This window comes from Camelus dromedarius, chromosome 18, assembly GCF_036321535.1.
Source record: "Camelus dromedarius isolate mCamDro1 chromosome 18, mCamDro1.pat, whole genome shotgun sequence".
Taxonomy (NCBI): Eukaryota; Metazoa; Chordata; class Mammalia; order Artiodactyla; family Camelidae; genus Camelus; species Camelus dromedarius.
In genome coordinates, this window is record NC_087453.1 from 24,391,322 (window position 1) to 24,409,230 (window position 17,909).

The 17,909-nt window shown below is 50.3% G+C and overlaps 1 protein-coding gene and 1 long non-coding RNA gene across 3 annotated transcripts in view; one reads left to right on the forward strand and one right to left on the reverse strand.

Moving 5' to 3' along the window:
• Window positions 1-246: 246 nt before the first annotated feature.
• Window positions 247-2,784, forward strand: LOC135318526 (uncharacterized). Its single transcript, XR_010376659.1, has 2 exons — window positions 247-611; window positions 2,390-2,784. It is a non-coding gene; the product is annotated as an uncharacterized LOC135318526 (long non-coding RNA).
• A 4,123-nt stretch (window positions 2,785-6,907) lies between these two features.
• Window positions 6,908-17,909, reverse strand: part of DNAAF9 (dynein axonemal assembly factor 9) — a 107,741-nt gene continuing 96,739 nt past the window's right edge. For both annotated transcript variants that reach the window (XM_031434139.2, XM_031434137.2), the window contains exons 31-37: window positions 17,579-17,665; window positions 15,791-15,897; window positions 15,392-15,466; window positions 13,246-13,451; window positions 12,019-12,084; window positions 10,857-10,950; window positions 6,908-10,300 (exon numbers count right to left, since the gene is read on the reverse strand). In XM_031434139.2, coding sequence (XP_031289999.1) covers window positions 10,188-10,300; window positions 10,857-10,950; window positions 12,019-12,084; window positions 13,246-13,451; window positions 15,392-15,466; window positions 15,791-15,897; window positions 17,579-17,665 — 748 coding nt within the window. In that variant the 3' untranslated portion in view covers window positions 6,908-10,187. The remainder of the gene's footprint in view (window positions 10,301-10,856; window positions 10,951-12,018; window positions 12,085-13,245; window positions 13,452-15,391; window positions 15,467-15,790; window positions 15,898-17,578; window positions 17,666-17,909) is intronic.

Here is a 17,909-nt window from a genome sequence, read left to right on the forward strand (position 1 = left end):
GATTGACCCAGGAACTCTCCCCACCACAGTGTTAACCCCCCATCCCCTCCACACTCCAGTCACCAGCTCGAGGATTTCCCCATCTCACGTCCTGCTGGGACGGAGTTCTCCACTGCCCCTCAGGCATGAAAGAGGGTGGGCGAAGCAAGCAGAAGTTGAGCCCACTTCTAGGGAGCAGTTGCCCCGTGGCCCCCAAGGGTTCCTGGTGCGTTGGGGGAGCCCCATGCCTAGATCGGGTGAGTGAGGCTGACCCTGTTTCCTCTGCCAGCAAGATAAGAGCACATGAGGAGTGAAGCAATGAGGTGCCTCTCTTAGTAGATGAAGGACCTGGGGGTCGGGACAGCCCTGAACACCCTGCTCCCTACTACTGCGGGAGACCTTGCAGAAGAGACCTATGGGACTCCGACCGCGACTGACTCAGGGCTGGTGCATGCCTCTCTGGTTGGGGTGAGCCTGGCCTGGCAGGAGACACAGGATCACCCTGGGTACCTCCTCCACTCTCCACCTTGGGACCTTCTCCAGATGCCGTTTAGCTACACACCCAACCCATGGCACAGACTTCTGCAGTCATCAGAGTGGAGGATGGAGATTTGAGGGGAAACTGAAGACAGGTGGGCCGATTGCGAGGGAGCAAAGCTGGATGTGGGAGGTGCAAGGGTTGGATCCCTGAAAAGCTGCCCATTTTGCCCCCAGCCCCTCCGATCTCAGAATGCCATGTCACCAGAGGTCCCAAACACCTGGACCTTTCAACCCAGCTGTTCCAGGAAGCCACCCTGGAATGGAGGGGCAGCCTCTCATCCCCTTACTGTAGCCTAGTCTCTTTCCTGAGACCCTCACCACTGAGCTCACTGAGGAAACAGGAGCCCACAGCTGAGATTTCTCCCTGTGGTCTATGGACCTGACTCTCACAGGAACTGACACTGACCCTTTCTGACCCCTTCCCCATTGTAGCCTCCTGTGTTCTGCCCCTTCGGCTTCTGTTTCCCTGGTTGTCCTGGAGAAAGCCCCGGACCCTCGCACCCCTGCTGCCCCGTGAGAAGCTGTTTCCTTTAGTTCTCACACCACCAGCTGCCCTCTGTGGGTCAGAGGCTGAGGGCGAATACAGGTGCCCCAGGTCTTCTCCCCTTCCACCCCCATGCCCCACTGGGTCTTTACACACACAGGGGATTTAGGGACTTGGACATCAGCACACACGTTCCCTCCCTTGGGGTCTCAGGCTTTACTCAGACACAACCTTGAACTCTGGATTCCACAGGGCACTTAATGACTTTTTGAACTACTTTCAGCTGAGTTTTCCCCTTTTGCCACTATGCCTGTAGATTTTAGAATCCGGAGAGGTAACTCTAGTATCTCATTAAAAAACAAAAAATACAACACTCCCTTAATCTCCCTCTTCCAGCAGTTCCTCAGCTGCTTTAGAGCAAAAGTCTCCAAAGAGTCGTCTCTAATCCTCTGTCCCCATGCCCTCTTCCTACCTCTCTTAGACCCATTTATACACATCTTGTCTGCGCCACTCCCCTGAAACTCACTAAGGTCCTCCTGCTTCAGCTTTCTTTCCGGTCCCCTCCCCCACTCCCTAGGAGCACCCAGCACCTGATTCAGTGCCTCCTTTTTCTGGCACCATTTGCTTCTTTCCCTCTCACCTCCTCCCATCCAGCTTTCAGTGCTGGGCTGCCCCAGCTTTCCCTGGATCTGGGGCTCTCCATCAGCCACTGCTGACCACCAGGTTTCAGGACACCTGTCACCAAGCCAATGACTTCAACACGCCACAGCCTCCTTACCCCCACCCCCCAACCTGGACGGCTAATAGGGAATTCAAGTGAGATGCAGGTAAGAGAGGGCTCCTGAGTCCACCATTCACTACCATGCACCTGGCTGCTTCAGACCTGGGAGTCACCCCGACTCACCCACATCTGATCCATGAGCAAGTATTGTTGGCTTTACCTTCACGACAGAGCACAGTTCTGCCCACATGCACCTGCAGTCTGGTGCATCATCTGACCTTCCAACTTGCCCCCACCCACATCTACTGTCCACCGCCCATGGCTTCTCCTGGAGTTTAGGTCTAAATAAATAAATAAAAGCAAACTCCCTGCTGTGGCCTAGGAGAGAAGGGGTGTGAGGTAAAGGGTGCTCTACAAGCCAGTGCCTGCCTTTTCCCCATTTTATCCCAGACCTCCTGCTCCCAGGGGAGCACTGTTGCAGCCACAGTGGCTGCCAGCTGTTCCCCCAACACAACCAGCCCTCCCCTGCCTCCAGGCCTCAATATTCTGGGTGGCTGGAAGGTGTGTCCACAGCTTTTATTGTGGCTCAGGTCATCCTTCAGGTCTCAGAGAGGCCTTCCCCCGTTACACCATCTGAAGTGGGTTCCTGTTTCCTTCCGTTACAGAGCCTCATGGCCCCTAACTGCAGCACGGCTTTCTTCATTCTTCGTACTCTACTGCTTGGGCCCTGTCTCCCTGGCTAAACTGGGATCTCCCTGAGAGCAGGGCTGTGTTTTTCACCAGTGCAGCACCGGTATACTAGGTGCCCAGTAAATCCGTGACATTTTGAACGCATGACCGACGCCTCCATGTACAGTTCCTGGAGGCTTTCAAGCCATCAAGCCCTCCAGGTGACCTCTTCATCCTCCAGCCTCCACTCCCGCTTAGGTTTTCCAACCAGATTCCTGATTCCCTCTGCCTCCTTCCTCTTACCTGGACTCCTCAGATGTCACCAAGTCCTTGTATTTCTTTTCTTTTCTTTTTTAAATTGAAGTATAGTTGATTTACAATGTTGTGTTAATTTCTGGTGAGTGTATAGCATAGTGATTCAGTTACACATATAAATGTACATATATTCCTTTTCATCGAGTCCTTGTATTTCTACTTCCAGTCTGCCTGGTCTCACTGCCCTCGCCATCCTTGGACACTTGGCATGCGTGGTTTCCCTCACCTTGCAGCCTTTAACTTTTCCTGGAGTCCCCTGGGTTTTACAAGCCTCTTGGGGCTCCTTGCTGCCCAGGGCGGGCAGCCTTGAGCAGCATTCCCAGCCCCTCACAGCCCTTCTCCAGCTGTGGTTGTACTGCGGCCTCACTCTTCCTGGGAGGAAAGATGCTGTTCCTGCACTAGCCCTCCGGTGATGCTGGAGGGGACTGAGGGAGGAACAGGGCCTCCACTGGCCTTCCCTCTCTCCTGGAGGAAACCTCCATTCCCCATGGGTTGGTGGGAGGAAGACCCTTTGGTGCTCAACTAACACAGCATGAAGCCTTCTCCCAGTTACTATCTACCCCTACTGAGGAAGGTCCAGGCTCCTATAAGGGCAGCCAGGAGGGCAAGGAGCCCTGTGGAGGGCCAGCAAGGACCTGCTCCCCTCAGGATGACATCCTTCTGTGGGCAACCCCACCCATACTCACAGTCAGAATCTATTGCTCGACAGGTCTACCGGCTCTGCTCAATGATTTTATCTGACCAACAGGCTCTTGAGCAGAAAGGTTCCAGAGCTGCCCCATTGCCCTCAGGTCAGGCCCCTCTACCTTCTGACCTCGGTTCCAGTTCCACAGCCCAGCTTCTCCACCAGGAAACCCCTGGTGGACAGACACCACTAAATGCTGACCTGCTTTTGCTCATCCTGCTCCGAGGCATCCCTACGAGGGGCCAAGAATCTGCATTCCCAGCAGAGCTGGCCCCAGACTTCCCTGCTTCATCTACTGCCCTCATGCCCCACTTCACTGGAATCTTCAGCAGCCACTTCCAGCTGGTGAGTTCAGTGGCCTGTCACCCTCCTGGCCATCCCCACCCTCCTCGGACTTAATGCATACCCCGCTTCCTCCTCCTCTATGGCTCTCATTTTCACTGGTCCCCTGTGCCATGGCGCTACCCAAGGTTCTGCCTTGAGCTTACCCTTTGCGGCTGACACTGCCTGCGGCCCCACTTCAGGTTGTTTTTCAAATGACCGCCAGCTCCTCTCTGCTCCAACAGCTCCGCAAAGGGAACAGGATGAACCGAGAGGAAAAGTTAGTGGGAAGGCACAGGGCAACACCCTTGGGCAAGACCTCCAGAGTGTTTGGGTCTCGGATCATTTTTATCTGTAAAACAGAGGTTGAATTTGAGTCTTTTTTTAGCTAGAAAATTCCATGAATTTTTGGTTATCAAACCATCTTTTCTCTTCCTTTTGTCCTTATTTTGCTATTATTTGTACATTCATCCAGGCATGACATTTCAGAGTAAAGATGAAAGGTTTCTTAAAAATTTGAAGCCATGAAGGAAAAAAAAAATTAAACATCTTTACTGGTATGGGAAAAACAGAAAATGCAAATATATTCACACTTTATTTGGTTAGCTTTTAAAAAATAGATTTATAATCATTTATTAGTTTGACATAAAATTTCTTGACCCTGATGCAATTTCATTAACCAAATTATTTTGGTCAATTTAGCAATGCAGAGGCCTGGGGAAAACAGGAATAATTTGTGGATAAACAAATTTACTTTTCTTCAGATTTTTGGAGAATGAAACAAAAAAGTTTTGGACTTGTTTCAAAACCTTGGGTTTTTTTCCACTTTGGCTTTTTCCACTTCTACCTTGAAGTTATCCCCCTTCGCTCTTGACTGATTAGTCATTTTGTCTTGTCAATTGTTCCTTCAAAATCACTCTACTTGATCCACTTCTCACCCCCACCGATGTGGAGCGACACTATAGTCTACATGATCTTTTTTTTTAGGGGGAAAAAAAGATCAGACGGGCTCCCATGGAACACTGGCGTCCCCGGCTGTACCTAGGCACTGTGGAGTCTTTCCTCCTCCCCAGGGGGACAATTACCTTAGTGGCTAGAACATTTTCAATTAAAAAATTTTCTTCCCTTGGTTAAGTCACTATTACTATCACCACCGCCACAACAGAACAACTGTGTTTGCTATCACTTGTACTAGACAAGACTAGCAGAAAGCAAAAGTTTTTAAATCAAGTAGGTATCTGATTTTAGTAGAAAAGCTCAGAAATGGCCTGCAGGGGGGTGTGCAATGCTTGTCCAGGGGAGCAAGCCTTTCTTTGGGGGACCCAGTTCCCAAATGAAGTTGAGGGGCCCTCGTAAGTGTTCAGTGACACTCAGCCTGGCCAATCGGAATACTCCTGACCACTGTGCCTGATTCAGGGATGGGAATGTGACCCCAGACTTGGGGCCTGCCTCTGGAGTGGGAGGTTGGGTCTTGCCTTTAGGGTATTGGGGCTGCTGGTGGCTTACTGCCAGGAGACATTGAAGCCACTGAGGATGGAGAGAGGGCTCTGATGACATCTGAGCACCTGGGTCCCTCTGAACTTGAAGCTGGTGCCACCCTGGACTCCTCTTACAGCAACCAAGCCATTCCCTTTCCATCATGAGGTGGAAGTGGGGCTATGGTCATGTGTTCTTTGTGCACGACTGTTCCCTCAATTGTATGATAGAAATGAATACATCAGCATTTCTCTGTGCTCCTCAGAGAAACTTGTGATTTTCAGCAGCTCCACCTTCTGCTCCAAATCACTTTGCACATGTCTGTCCCTCCAGGATTCCCTGATTCTGGGCTCTGGCTCTGTCAAACATGCCCTCAGGTTTCAGTTCAGCAGTCTCCCTTCCTTACTGTGGGCCCTAGTTGGGGATAGGCCCCCTTCCTGATCCCCAGACTTCCTGGCCTCTAAGTCCTCCTGACCCTTGAAGAACATCCAGCCGGGGAACTTTTCTTCAGTTACGGTCTCTCCCACCTCAGCAATTCTTTGGGGGTAATCCCCAGACCCTGGAGGTTTCTGGTAAGTGCAAGCACAAGAACTCCATCAAGGTTCAAGCCCTGTGAGGGGGCGGAGAAGGGCGGTTGGGGAAAGAGGTGGTAAGGAGAATGATTCAGTGCTGCTGCCAAACCCCCTTCCCCAGTTCTCTCAGCCATCGCATGCAGTTTTGCATTTGGTTTGTACATGACTGATTCATTACATACAGCCTCCAAACCCAAGACCATCTTCCCAAACATCTGAGGGAGGCTGCGTGTGGAGGCTGCACCCTCCTCCTTTGGCGAGCTCCGAAATCTTCCTGGTGGGGCACTTCCCTCATCTGGAGGCCCCTGTATTGAAGGTAGACAGGAGGCGGGGTCTCTGTAGATGCACTACCTCTCTGCGGTGCCCTCCTAGTCAGCCCTTCCCAGAAATAGCAGAAGCCCCTCGTCCCAGCCAGGCTAGGGGATTTGAGTGGCTGGTGGGAGGAACGAGGCCTGTGGCCCTGCCCCACCTGCGGTGGGAAGCTTGCCAGCCAGCCCCAGGCTGGTCCAGCACGGGGTCCACTAGAGCTCTGGGGGCTCCAGCCAACCTCTCCCTTAGACCCTGCGGTTCCAAGGCCACTCGACCTGGGGAGCGCCGGGAGGGGTGCTGGGATGTAACTGGGTGAGGGCAGTGACTCTGCCACCCAGTGTCCTGCTCATCCTGTTTGCAAAGTGAGACCGAGTGGCCACTTCATGGCGCTTTGGCTGGGATTAAACCGAGTTACCAGCCTGTGAAGCAACAGTTCCTACGGCAGCCTGGCCCAGGCGGGTGCCCCACTGTCCAAGATGGGGGTGCGGGCAATGGCGGATGCGGGGACCCATGAGGGTGAGGGTGGGAGAGCTTTTCTCTGGGGCCCTGGGAGACTCTGGCGCCCACGGCCGGCTTCACTGAGTCCCTAGCTGGGATCTGGGACTCCCTGAGAGTGCCTACACCAAGCCACGGTGGTCTCATATGAATCGTATTCTGTGCGGGCTGCTCCGGGGTCTGGGGAAGGGAGTAGAACCCCTCCTGCGGCAGCCCCAGCAAAGAGGCGTCCAAGGGAAAGCTGAAGGGAGGTCCCCCGTCCCAGAGGCAGGCACCTCCTCGACCCCCACGGACACTTTGGGACCATGTCTACAGCAACAGGCAACTACAGGAGGCCTAGCTCGTTCAGTGATAGTTTATTGGTCCTTCGCGTTACATCTCAGTTAACAAGGTAAATTCACATACACAACTGCAGGTAAAAACATGTAAAATAATATAAAAATAAATTGAAGGCTACTTTTATAATACTTACTGAATTAAGTAGTGTAATAAATACTATAATAAGCAAAAAGCTTCAATCACACGATTGTTTCACTGAAGTTACAGTAGTGTTTGTAAATACAAGTTTTAAATTTAAGTTACAAATATTAAAGCACTGAAAAACTAGTATAAAAGTGAATTTTGGCACGTAAGTGAGCTCTTCTGTCATTAGTATTTGACAACCTGGAAATGAGGAAGCCATTTCTCACCTACTTTTTTGAGGTACAACTATCCATCTAGGTCAGCAACGTGGCTGCAATACTTAATAGTTTACAATCTTTGAGTTAACTTTTCCCTTTTGAGGAGCCCAAAGAGCAAACCCAGAGCTTATTACTGTGCAAAAATTCTCTGAAATCCTAACAGAATTTAGGAGGGAACTTCTTGTGACCCACAGGACCTAGTGGTCGAGTCCCCAGGACTCTGTGGGGCCGACTCCACTCCTTGCCAGCAGCCCCCTCCTAGGGTGATCCCTTTTCTCCAATTTCTGCCTCCTCCTTCCAATCAAGAAACGAAAAATCCCACATCAAAACATAAAATAACCCATAACTTCAGCGACTTCAACATTATCACACTCATTCTGGGTGATATAAAACTGAAGCTGCTAAAAGGAAAAGTTGGCAAAAAGCATGTATGCCCCTGGAGGACTTCTGCCTGTCCCTAGGAACCAGGTGTCTTTGCTGGATCCCTGATATCCACTTCTAAGGTCAAAATCTAAAACACAGTGTCATGGCCCTTCCTCTAGAGACAGCCCAAGACTTACCCTTCCATCTGGAGCACCCAGAGAAATCAAGTGGATATTAAACTTCACAGTCAGAACCCAGAGGCCCCAAAGGTTCCAGAAGAGGCAGTGCGGAGAGGAGGCATCCTCCCGGCCTCAGTCCTCAAAGAGCTCACACAGTGCACTACTAGTGTGCCTCTTCGCCAGGAGCACAGCAAGTGCGCCCCAAGGAATGCCCTTTCGCCAGTGTGCCCTTCACACTCCCGAGCAGGCTGAGGAGTGTCTATGCAGGCCCCAGCCAGTTTTGCCTTTTTGGCTTTGAGACTTAATGTTTTGACTTTTTTCAATCACAGTTTCATATTCAAGTTGAGGTAATCACAGTTTCCCCTCTAACAGGAGAGGAATTGGGACAGTGGGGCAAGTTGGTGAGAGAGCATTTCTATGGATAATGGTCAGAAACCAAGACCACCACGAGGTATAGCCCCACGCAGTGTTTAAGACCCGCTTTTATGGGCGGGCTCCGACCCCTCTTTAAAAACTCTTTGTGCAGCAGCCAGGAAACGGCTCGAGCTCCTAGAAAGAGAGCTTTCATTTAAAAGTTCACAGCAGCCCACCTGGAGGAGATGGCCTGTGGTTCCCCCCACCCTACCCACCCACCCCACCTCTCCCTTTTCTAAGGCTGCTCAAGTTTGAGTTTTTAAAAAGAGCTCGGTAGAGCTAAAAGAAGCTACAGTAACTCATTGCTTATCTCATCAATTGCACTTAAGATCTATGTTATTGACTCTGAAGCAGAGGCGGGCCCATTGTGGACCCCAGCCTCTGGCCAGCCAGAAGTGAGCAGCTCCCAGACTTGGGCTCCACACCTGGGCCCTTGTCACCAGCTTTGGGAGCTGGGACTGGAGCACATGGGCTTTTTCAGAAGCCTTTCTTCATGCAAGATTTCTTATTCAATGGTATTTGGAGTTTTGTTCACTGGACTTCAAATGCAATTTTTTCCCTAATACAAGTACATTTTACTGACAAGCCCTTAATAACTGCTTTACTACTTGCATTCAGGCCTCTGTGACAGACCACATGTGCTCCATCCTTTTTCTGTCTCTCCTCTGTGCCAGGGGCCTTTCTTAAAAACCCCTCTACAATACTAGAAACTTTGCTGGTTTTGCCTATGTGCTTCTTCCTAAGGCATGCAAAAAAAAAAAAAAAAAAAAAAGGTGAAATTCAGAAAGCATTTACAATCTAGGCAGCTGAGGCGCTGAAGTCCTAACAGACACCACCCAAGTATCAGTGCCTGTGACCTCCCCCTCCCCCACACTAATTCTGAAGGTCAGGCATGGGATGTGCTTGTAATTCCTCTCTGATTTTTAGTCCAGCTGGAAACAAAGACTATTAGAGGGAATTCTAACTTGAATACTGGAATTCTTTGACAGTCTTGGTCCTCAGGAGACAAACAAGTCCAGGGCTAGTCACTATGCTTAGGGACATGAGTTTCCTGAAGTTTGTGGCTGAAAACCAGGCTTTCCCTGGTAAGACTAGGGGAGGGATCGGTGCAGACTCAACTTCCTTCAAGGATGCCCCCCATAAGCGATCAGAACCCTGGGCCTAAGACTAAGCAGTTGCAAGACACTGCCCTCAACAGTGAGGCAAAGCATCGCCTGGGATACCTGAGCAGCAGTTTTGTTCTTGATTTAGGCGATGAGTGATGCCATCAGGGGAGCTAAAAACCAAACCCAAGAGGAACTGCTTATGTCAATTCAAAAGTCACTTCTGAAAAGCAACATGTCTCTCCCTTCAGTTTAGTCTATGAGGAAAATTCACTTCTTTTATAACAAGCTATTCAAGATCTCAGCCCAAGTTTCTGGCTGTGTGGGTTGGGACTGGCCAGGGCTTGTACTGCTCCCCCTAGGACTGGGCCCAGGGCCAGCAAGGCCGGAGCCTTCAATGGAAGGGGCCTAAGAAGGGAGGCAGGCGCTCCACTGGGGTGGAGGGCTCTCCTGGGGCAGTGTCTGAGGCCTGAGGCCTGTGGTGGCCTGGCCCCCCAGGCATGGCCACAGTTTGGGCAGCCAGGATTCTTTCTGTGTCCCAGCAGCTCCTCTCTGTGATCCAAATGCTTCTCCCCACCCTCACACAGTGCTGCAACAGCCCAAAGGAAACACTGATATCAGAGACCTAGTGGTCCAGCTGCACACAAAGTACAGTCCCGGTACGCTCCTCCTCCACGAGGACCCCCTCCCCTGCCACATCAGTGGTGCAGGTGATGCTCTTCAGCGCTGAACAGAGAATAAAGACAACATGCACTCAAGCCAGCACACAAAGGCCAAGGAGAACAAAGACAGCCTCTCCAGGGAGGGGTGTCTGGGAAAGCTGAGGTTAAGACATCCCACTTCTAAATGTCCATCTCAGGGTAGACACTCTGCAGCCTTCCTCTAGGGCTTCTGCTCAAAGAGGTCATGATACTCCTGCTGCTCCAGCTCACGGTTGTATTTCTCAATTTCCCGGTTGGCTTCTTCCACATAGTCATTCATGAACTGGTCCATGACTAGCATCTCATTAAGGAAGAAAGCCCTGAGCCTGGGGGCCAAAAGAGCTGCCCAGTCCCACAGGAACCTGTGGGCAGGTGAGGTAGGGGACACCAAGGTAATGAGTGCCCAGCCTGTGTAGAGTACCTGACAGGCTCTTTTTATATACTGGCAGCACCTGTGACGGGGGGGTGGAGCAGGGCCCTTCACGAGATCTTAGAACTGAGCCCTTCAGCTCTCACCAGCACACAGCAGCACCCCATCCATCTTTTCATAGATTAACTATTGTAATCAGACCTAGTCTCCAACTTGTAAATTATGACTCCCTGATGACCACAGAACTCAGGATGTCACCAGAGCTGCATGTAAACTACAACCCACTGTATAACCTCAGCCATCACTGAATGAAGGAGAAATGTAATTTTCATGACTCTAAGAGGACAAAATGAAACGTCTGCCTCTGTTGCTTGCTGTCTATTCCCAGAATCCAGCCTGCACGAGGGGCTGGGCTGTGGTGGCTCTTACAGCCAGGCTTTCACATCTCCCCAGCCTCTCTGCCCCAGATTCCAAGGATACGTGGGTGAAAATCAGTCTTGTCACCAAAGAAGTTGACAAACTGGGTGCCATTATAGAAGTAGCCTGCAGGTAGGGGGTCCAGGTGGCGCTTCACCTGTAGAAAAAGGGTCTTGTTAGAATTATCTGACCATTTTTAAAATCATTCACTCATTGATTAAAAACAAAAACAAACAAGCCTATCACCTGCGCAAGACAGCCCACTTTGCCCTGGGGAAGACTAGACGTGCCAGGGAATGAACACTTTCCCCCAGCAGCCGTCAAGCAATGACTGATGGAGGTTCCCCCAGATCTCAGGGAGGAACTCTGGGTGTTCCTAATGGGATTAAGCCCCAGGAGCCTACAGTGGTACTGGTATGACAATACCCTTCCCTTCTCTCTTTCCCACTTTCCTTTTAAGTGTCTTCTAGAATCATTTCCAAAATAAACCACCTGCACTCAAATCCTTGCTTAAGGTCTGCTTCTGGGGAACACACACTGCAAGGACTGCCTTCTGAGGTGCCCAGTGTCCTCACCAAGAACACCCAGAGTTCCCCAGGCCCTGGAGTCCCAGAGTCCTGCCCCACCTGCTCATTACCAGGACTGGTGGACACAGCTCACGCTGAGGCCTGGACTCTCTGACCCTTATAGCCTCTGCCTCCAAACCCATCAAGGAAAGGCCTCAGTGGTGATGGGGACTGGGGCTGAGCCTGGGAGTCAGCCTGGACACTGAGCGGGCTCACTGAGGGGCCTCTCGTCCTGGCCTTAGGCTTCTACAAACTGCCCACGAGCAGCTTCTGGATCTAGACAGTTTTCTCCTGGGCCCTCACTGGTTTATCTGCGGTTTATCTAGGACAGAGGAATGGGAGGAGGAAAGGACTCCTGCACGTACCTGAACAGGGTGACAAAACAGCTCCACACCACTTGTTCCTCCCACAGGCACCAGTTCTCCTCAGCCTCAAGCCCATGTCACCCCATGTCATCCTGCCCTCCTCCTCCCTGAGGCTGCAAGGCCAGATGGGCTAAGGTTTCTCTTTACCCAGCTTCCCTCCGTGGTCTGAGAGAAGCAAGACCTCCAGCATGCCCTACAAGCAGCTTGCCTCAGTCAGGAATCCTAAAGGATGGAGCTGTGCAAGAAGAGCCTTGGGACACTGAGGGGCGTGGGCCCCCAGGGCAGGGGACTCACGTGGATGTTCCTGATCTCCTGCTGGGTCAGCATCCCTCTGGTCTTCAGGGCTTTCCTCTGAGGTTTCTGTGCAGAGATGTAAAGAGGTGTCAGATCCCAAGAGAGCTGATGGAGTACCTGGGAGGGTGAAGGCTCAGAGCGCTGGGGGCGAGTTATGTGACTACGAACCCAGCGGAGGAGAAAGCACGAGCACGGTCATGCCTGGATACAACATCCAGCCCATCTGCCCCTTAAGACCACCTTCCGGCCGTGGAGTCTTACGTGCCAGGGGGAAAAAGTGGTAGGAGAGAGACTGGTGCTTTTGCAAATAGGCATGTTTCTACCTCTGCAGATTCTCAACCCTAAGCCCAGTGAGTGACAGACATGCAGACAAAAGAACAACTGAAAGTCCCATAGTCAGATTCCCACAGATTCCTACTCATTTAAGAGTTTATCCAGTGAGTCTGAAAAAGACACAGCCTGCAGGCAGCCACCCCTTAGTATAAAAGACAGATTCCAACTGGGCATCTACGGAAGACCCAGGCTCCAGCCAACTCTACTTCGAGTTCTAAAAGCATAAGCTTAACCCATAAGGCTGTGCAAAGAGGCTTAGCACCCAAAGCTTGCAGCATATTAGAGAATTTTAACTCCAGTCTGGATTTTCCTTTGTAGTATGGGGCGAAAGATGCTTGTGCGAATCCACAGCAAGCCCCCTCTTCCCCTGCACCTGTCTCCAGGGCCTCCAGGCTTACTGCTACCTATGCTTGGAGTCCTGGTTTATAAAGGGCTGTAAGCATATTTTTGTTCTTTCTCCTTTCTGGAGAGAGAAGCAAAGTACAGGAGATTCTGGCTCAGAACACAGGAGAGCCTTTGAATAAGGTTCAGTTAAGAAGAGACATTTTGCATTTAGAACACCAAACTGATCCATGGTCCACATGGAACAACTAAGTTTCACCTAGGTCCCAGTTAAGCCACCTAATAACTCCAGTTTGCCTTGGGAAGTAGCACTGGAAATGGCTGTGAGAACTTGGGCTCTCAGGGTAGGCAGCAAAACAACGGCCTAGAGTTTGCACCAGGGGCTTCCTCCCACTCTCAGAGAGTCCCTGAAAATGCTGGCTGAGCCTGGGAATAGTGAGCCAGTGGGGAGGCACCAGGGAGAAGGTGGAGGGGCTTCTGCCCCAGGGCCAGGAGCAACCCTGAGGTGTGCTGGTCATACTGTGCCAGGCCTGTCTGGGCTTCGGAAACCACCTGCTTAGCTGACTGCCTCAGCCAATCCTTGACGCTTTCTTCCTTCAGGGAGCAGCCGATGAACACAAGGTAGTATTCCTGCTGCCCACCGCTGCCTTGCGGTGTGCTTCTGGGGTCAGGCGGCGGCGTGGGTCCCTCCAAAACTGGCACGATGCTCAAGGAATTGGCCACAGTATTGTGGCAGACCTCCATGGTCCTCTCAGAGTCTGCAAGGAGAACTCATTAGTCCCCGAGACCCTGCCCCAAAAGGGTAAGGTTACAGAAAGACTCTAACAGTGCAGCTGGTCAGGGACAGATTCATGACATGTGCAGGAGGGATAACTGACATGACAGGGAGCAGATTAGAAGGGACAGAGTAAGGAGGAACAATGTATGTTTCTAGCTCGGCTGACTGGGTGATCAGGTGGACACCACTAACCCAGAAGGGGACTAAAGAGGAGGAAAAGGTTTGCAGGTGGGAGAAGAAAGAGCCTGACTTTGCATCTGCGGTATTTGAAGGACTGCAGCACCTTGAGTAGGAGACGTCCATGCAGTCACTAGAAGGAGAGGGTGGCTCCTGTGGAAGAGGTAGTTGAGAGAAGCAAGGAAAAGCCCCCTTGTAGAGGTGAAGGGGATGGGTCTCAGCTGAGGCCTGAGGCCAAGGGAGGAGGGCACGGCCAGTAGTACAAGTGCTGCAGGAGGGTCACGTGGGTGTCCACAGGGAAGATGTGACTGGGTTTACAGGCTGAGGAGCTGGGGGCTAGGACTTACCGGAGACACAAGAAAAGGGCAAGGTCCCCAAAAGGCATGATGAGAAAGGGACCCAAAACAAAGAGAGGTTAACCTTGAAGAAGAAAGGGTCTAAATAAAGAAGAAAAGGAGGTGATGATGTGGGAGAGGGAAGATGAAGGCATTAAGACCTCTGAAGCAAGTGAGGGGCTGTCTGTCGGAGCCTGAGGGAAGTGGGCTTGACCAAAGTTTCAGATTCAGTAACATAAACTCAAAGGTTAAGGATCTTGACAGAGTCTTTTATACAGCCTCTGTCATCTAATTCCTCTATCTGAACCCAGATGATCCCACGCTTACAACTCCCAGTGGCTCCCTACAGCAGACACTCCTTGGTTTCCTGCCCAGCATCCCCCCTCTTCCTCTAATACCAATTCTCCATTGGGTGATGGGTCCCAGAAGGCATGGCAGCTCAATCCTGGCCAGTGAGAGAAGTCTGCTGAGGAACCTATGAAGACACCCATGGGAAGAGCCAGCCTCTTGCATCAGCTGGGTGCTGTGTCTGGATGTGGTACCCAGACCTGCATTACTAGCTGGCAACCATGAGGGGTGGGGACCTAAGGGAAAGCTGACACCAAAAATGGAAGAACACAAAGCCATACATTATGTGGGCCTTCAGTGGCCTTGCTATGCTGCTTGACTGCTTGACTTCTTGCTAGGTAGCTAACACCTGCTAGCTGAGTCGGGGTTTGTTATAACAGCCAAAGATGCCCTACCAGATACATTCCCTCTCACTTCCCCCACCAGGCCCCAGCCACAGCAAACCCATTCTATCTCCTGCTATGTGCCCCTCGGGTCCACAGCACCTGCTGTGCCTCTTCCCTGGAATATCTTCCCCTTTCTCAATGCTGAGATGATTACCTCCTTGTTTTGACACCTTCCCTGAACCCCAGCTGAAGACAGACAGACTTTAGGTTGTGAGGGCTTCAGAGGTCTAAGGCTAACAAACAGGTCTGCTGAACAGAAGGGAGAAGGCGAGCAGAAGGCTCGCCGGCTTTGGTAGAAATGGATTCAGAGCTGCAGGGCTCAGCACTGGGTAGCTCCTGATGATAGTTCCAGAAGGAGGCCATGGATGGCTCAAAAGGGCTGTGGTACGACTTTCTGACAAGGAAGTCGAGGAGCTGTGAGGAGAGGCCTTAGACAAGTTCATCCGGGGGAAGGAGAACAGCTCCTCCACTGCGGAGCAACGAACATGGAGAAAGGTCGGGACCCTGACCGAAGGGATGACTAGAGGAGCCTGATGGTGTAAGACCCAGAGGGGAGGGGTCTTTGAGAGAGAGGCTGAGAGGCATCAGTGGTCTGCAAAGCACCAGCAAGGCTATGAACTCATGAGATATGAGCACTGCACAGTGTAGAGCTCCCAAACCCAAGCCCCAGTTACCTGAAAACTTTACTTTGCCCAGGATGTGGTAGATGTTTCCAGAGAAGGGACTTGGCTTGATGGAGGACTGAATTGCTGGTGGAGGAAGAGGACAAAGCTGTTACCCACCTGGGGGCAGAGGCCAAGCCTAGGGCGGCACAGCTGGGAGGGTTAGGGACTGGGAAGGGGCCATACTCTAGGGTCCAAGGTTCGCAGGTACCCCCACCAGATCCTCCCCAGTGTCTCTGCCACTGTTCCCAGGAGTAGGGAATCCTGAGTCTTCAAATGCCTCTGCCCGCTGTCAGATCCAAATGGTGAGAAGAGACAGCACACAATACTAAATGGTGCCGCCAGGAAGTAAGGACAACTCTGGAGTGTTCTTTTACCAGTGTCTGGGACATGTCCCAGCCAAATGCTTACCTTTACACTTGGCCACAAAGCGAGTCTTCTCCAAAGGACGGCCAAACCATACGCAGATCTGAACCATTAGTGGAAAGACTGATCCAGCATCAAATTTGCCTTCATACCTTAAAAGGTTTAAAAATTCTAAGTGTAAGTAATTGGGGTTTTGCATGTATTACATATTACATTGGGAAGAACATTTATTCCGTAATACTTGAATTCTCCCTTACTTGTATGCCATTTTGTGTACAAAACCCTTATTTGAAAGAATTTACATCTCTTTTGTCTTGAGATTGGGAAGCATGTTTGCTCCATTAAAGCAGGAGGTCTCACCTCCTTTAGACTAGTAACTCCTTAAAGTCAAAGACCCCTTCTACCTTTGAAGTCTGCCAGCGTTCCACCTGGGGGTTAGGGGTCCCTCCTGATACCCTTGGAGCTCTTCCTCAGGAACTTTCTTTTTAGCTAAGATATAACTGTCTTGTTCAGCCATAAGGAATGATTCACTTACCCTTTTTTTAAGTAAGTAAGATGTGACTCAAATTAGAGGTTCCTTCTAAAAATATGCCTGAAAACCTTCAAAACTACATACTGATCTCTGGTTTTCTGCTTTTTTTTGTTATTGTTGTTGTTTGCTAACAGAACAGTATAATCAGTTTTTTGCTGGTACAAAATACTGATGTCACGGTTGAAGGATGTAGAGAGGGGTCGGAGGGAAACGAGTAAGGATAATAAAGATGATCTGAGTGAACATGAGGGATCAATTTTGGCTAAGTTTTAATAGCTGTCTTCCCCTGAATCTTCAAACTAGTTATCCATGCTGTACAGGGATGAATGCAGCAGGATGGTTAGGAGTGTAGACTCTGGGGCCATACAACTTGGGCCTGAAACCCAAGTCTCTTATTTACCAGCTGTGTGACTCTGGACAAGTCATTTAACTCCTTGCTGCTTCAGTTACCTTATCTCTAAAATGAGGGAAAATGATGGAATCCACCTTGCAGGCTTGGTTTGAGGATTAATGAGATGACACTGGTTGAAGTCTTAGAGTGGCACCATCAACAGAACTTTCTGTGATGATGGAAATATTCTGGATCTGTACTGTCCAACATGGTAGCTGCTAGCCACAGATACCTTATTAAGCACTTGAAATGTGGCTTGTGTGACTGAAAGGCTGAATTTTAAATTTTATTTAATTTTTATTAATTCATTTATGTTTTATTATATAGCCAAATATGGCTAGTGGTTCCAGTACTGGAGAGTGAAGTCTTAGAACAATGTGCAGGACACTGTACATGCTCAAGCGATGCTGGAAATATGATGGCAGTGCACGTCACACTCTTCCCTCCTCCTCTCCCATCTGGAGGACAGGTTGAGGCTGGGAGGCCGGCTGCAAAGAAGAGAACATCCCCTGGGCCACAACAGCAGGGAACCTACCTAGCAGATGGGAACCCTAAAGGACTGACTATTCTCAGGAGTGACTCTCACCTGGGAGGGTTAGAGCTCCCTGGTTCCATGCCAGCCACCTTACTCTCACTAGAGGCTAGAGGAACACAGGATACTGTTGTGCCTGGTGCCCATGACTCCTTAAGTCTCAACAACCAGAAAAGGTCACAATTTGGAGCCCAAGATGTGGAGCATTGGGTTTGGCAAGGCCAGCGGCTATTAGGACATGGCAGGTTGTTCCAGCCACCACTGCCACCCTCATAAAGCACACCTGGTATTTTTACTTTCTCTTTTTTTTTTTCTGTAAATAAGTAAATCACTGGGTTTACAAAGAAATCTTAGCTACTTTTCAATGATGATACTTGCCAGCCAGGGTACATTAAATATCGAGATCGTAGCATCTGAGGACTTGAAAAACTATTTTCTGAGAGAATCAGCTCAATGTCTTCATTCCTTTGAAAATATACAGAAAACCCAGGTTAACTAGGACTATTAACCTTAACCTGCAGTTTGCTTCCTCTCCACACCCCCATTTACACATACAAGCACATTCATATACATTTTCCCCCATTATTTCACACCTAAATACTTCAGTATACATCGCTAAGAACAAGGACATTCTCTAACAGAACCACAATACTATTACAACATCTAAAGAGTTTAATACTGAGGACTAGCAGCACTGATATCGCCTGGG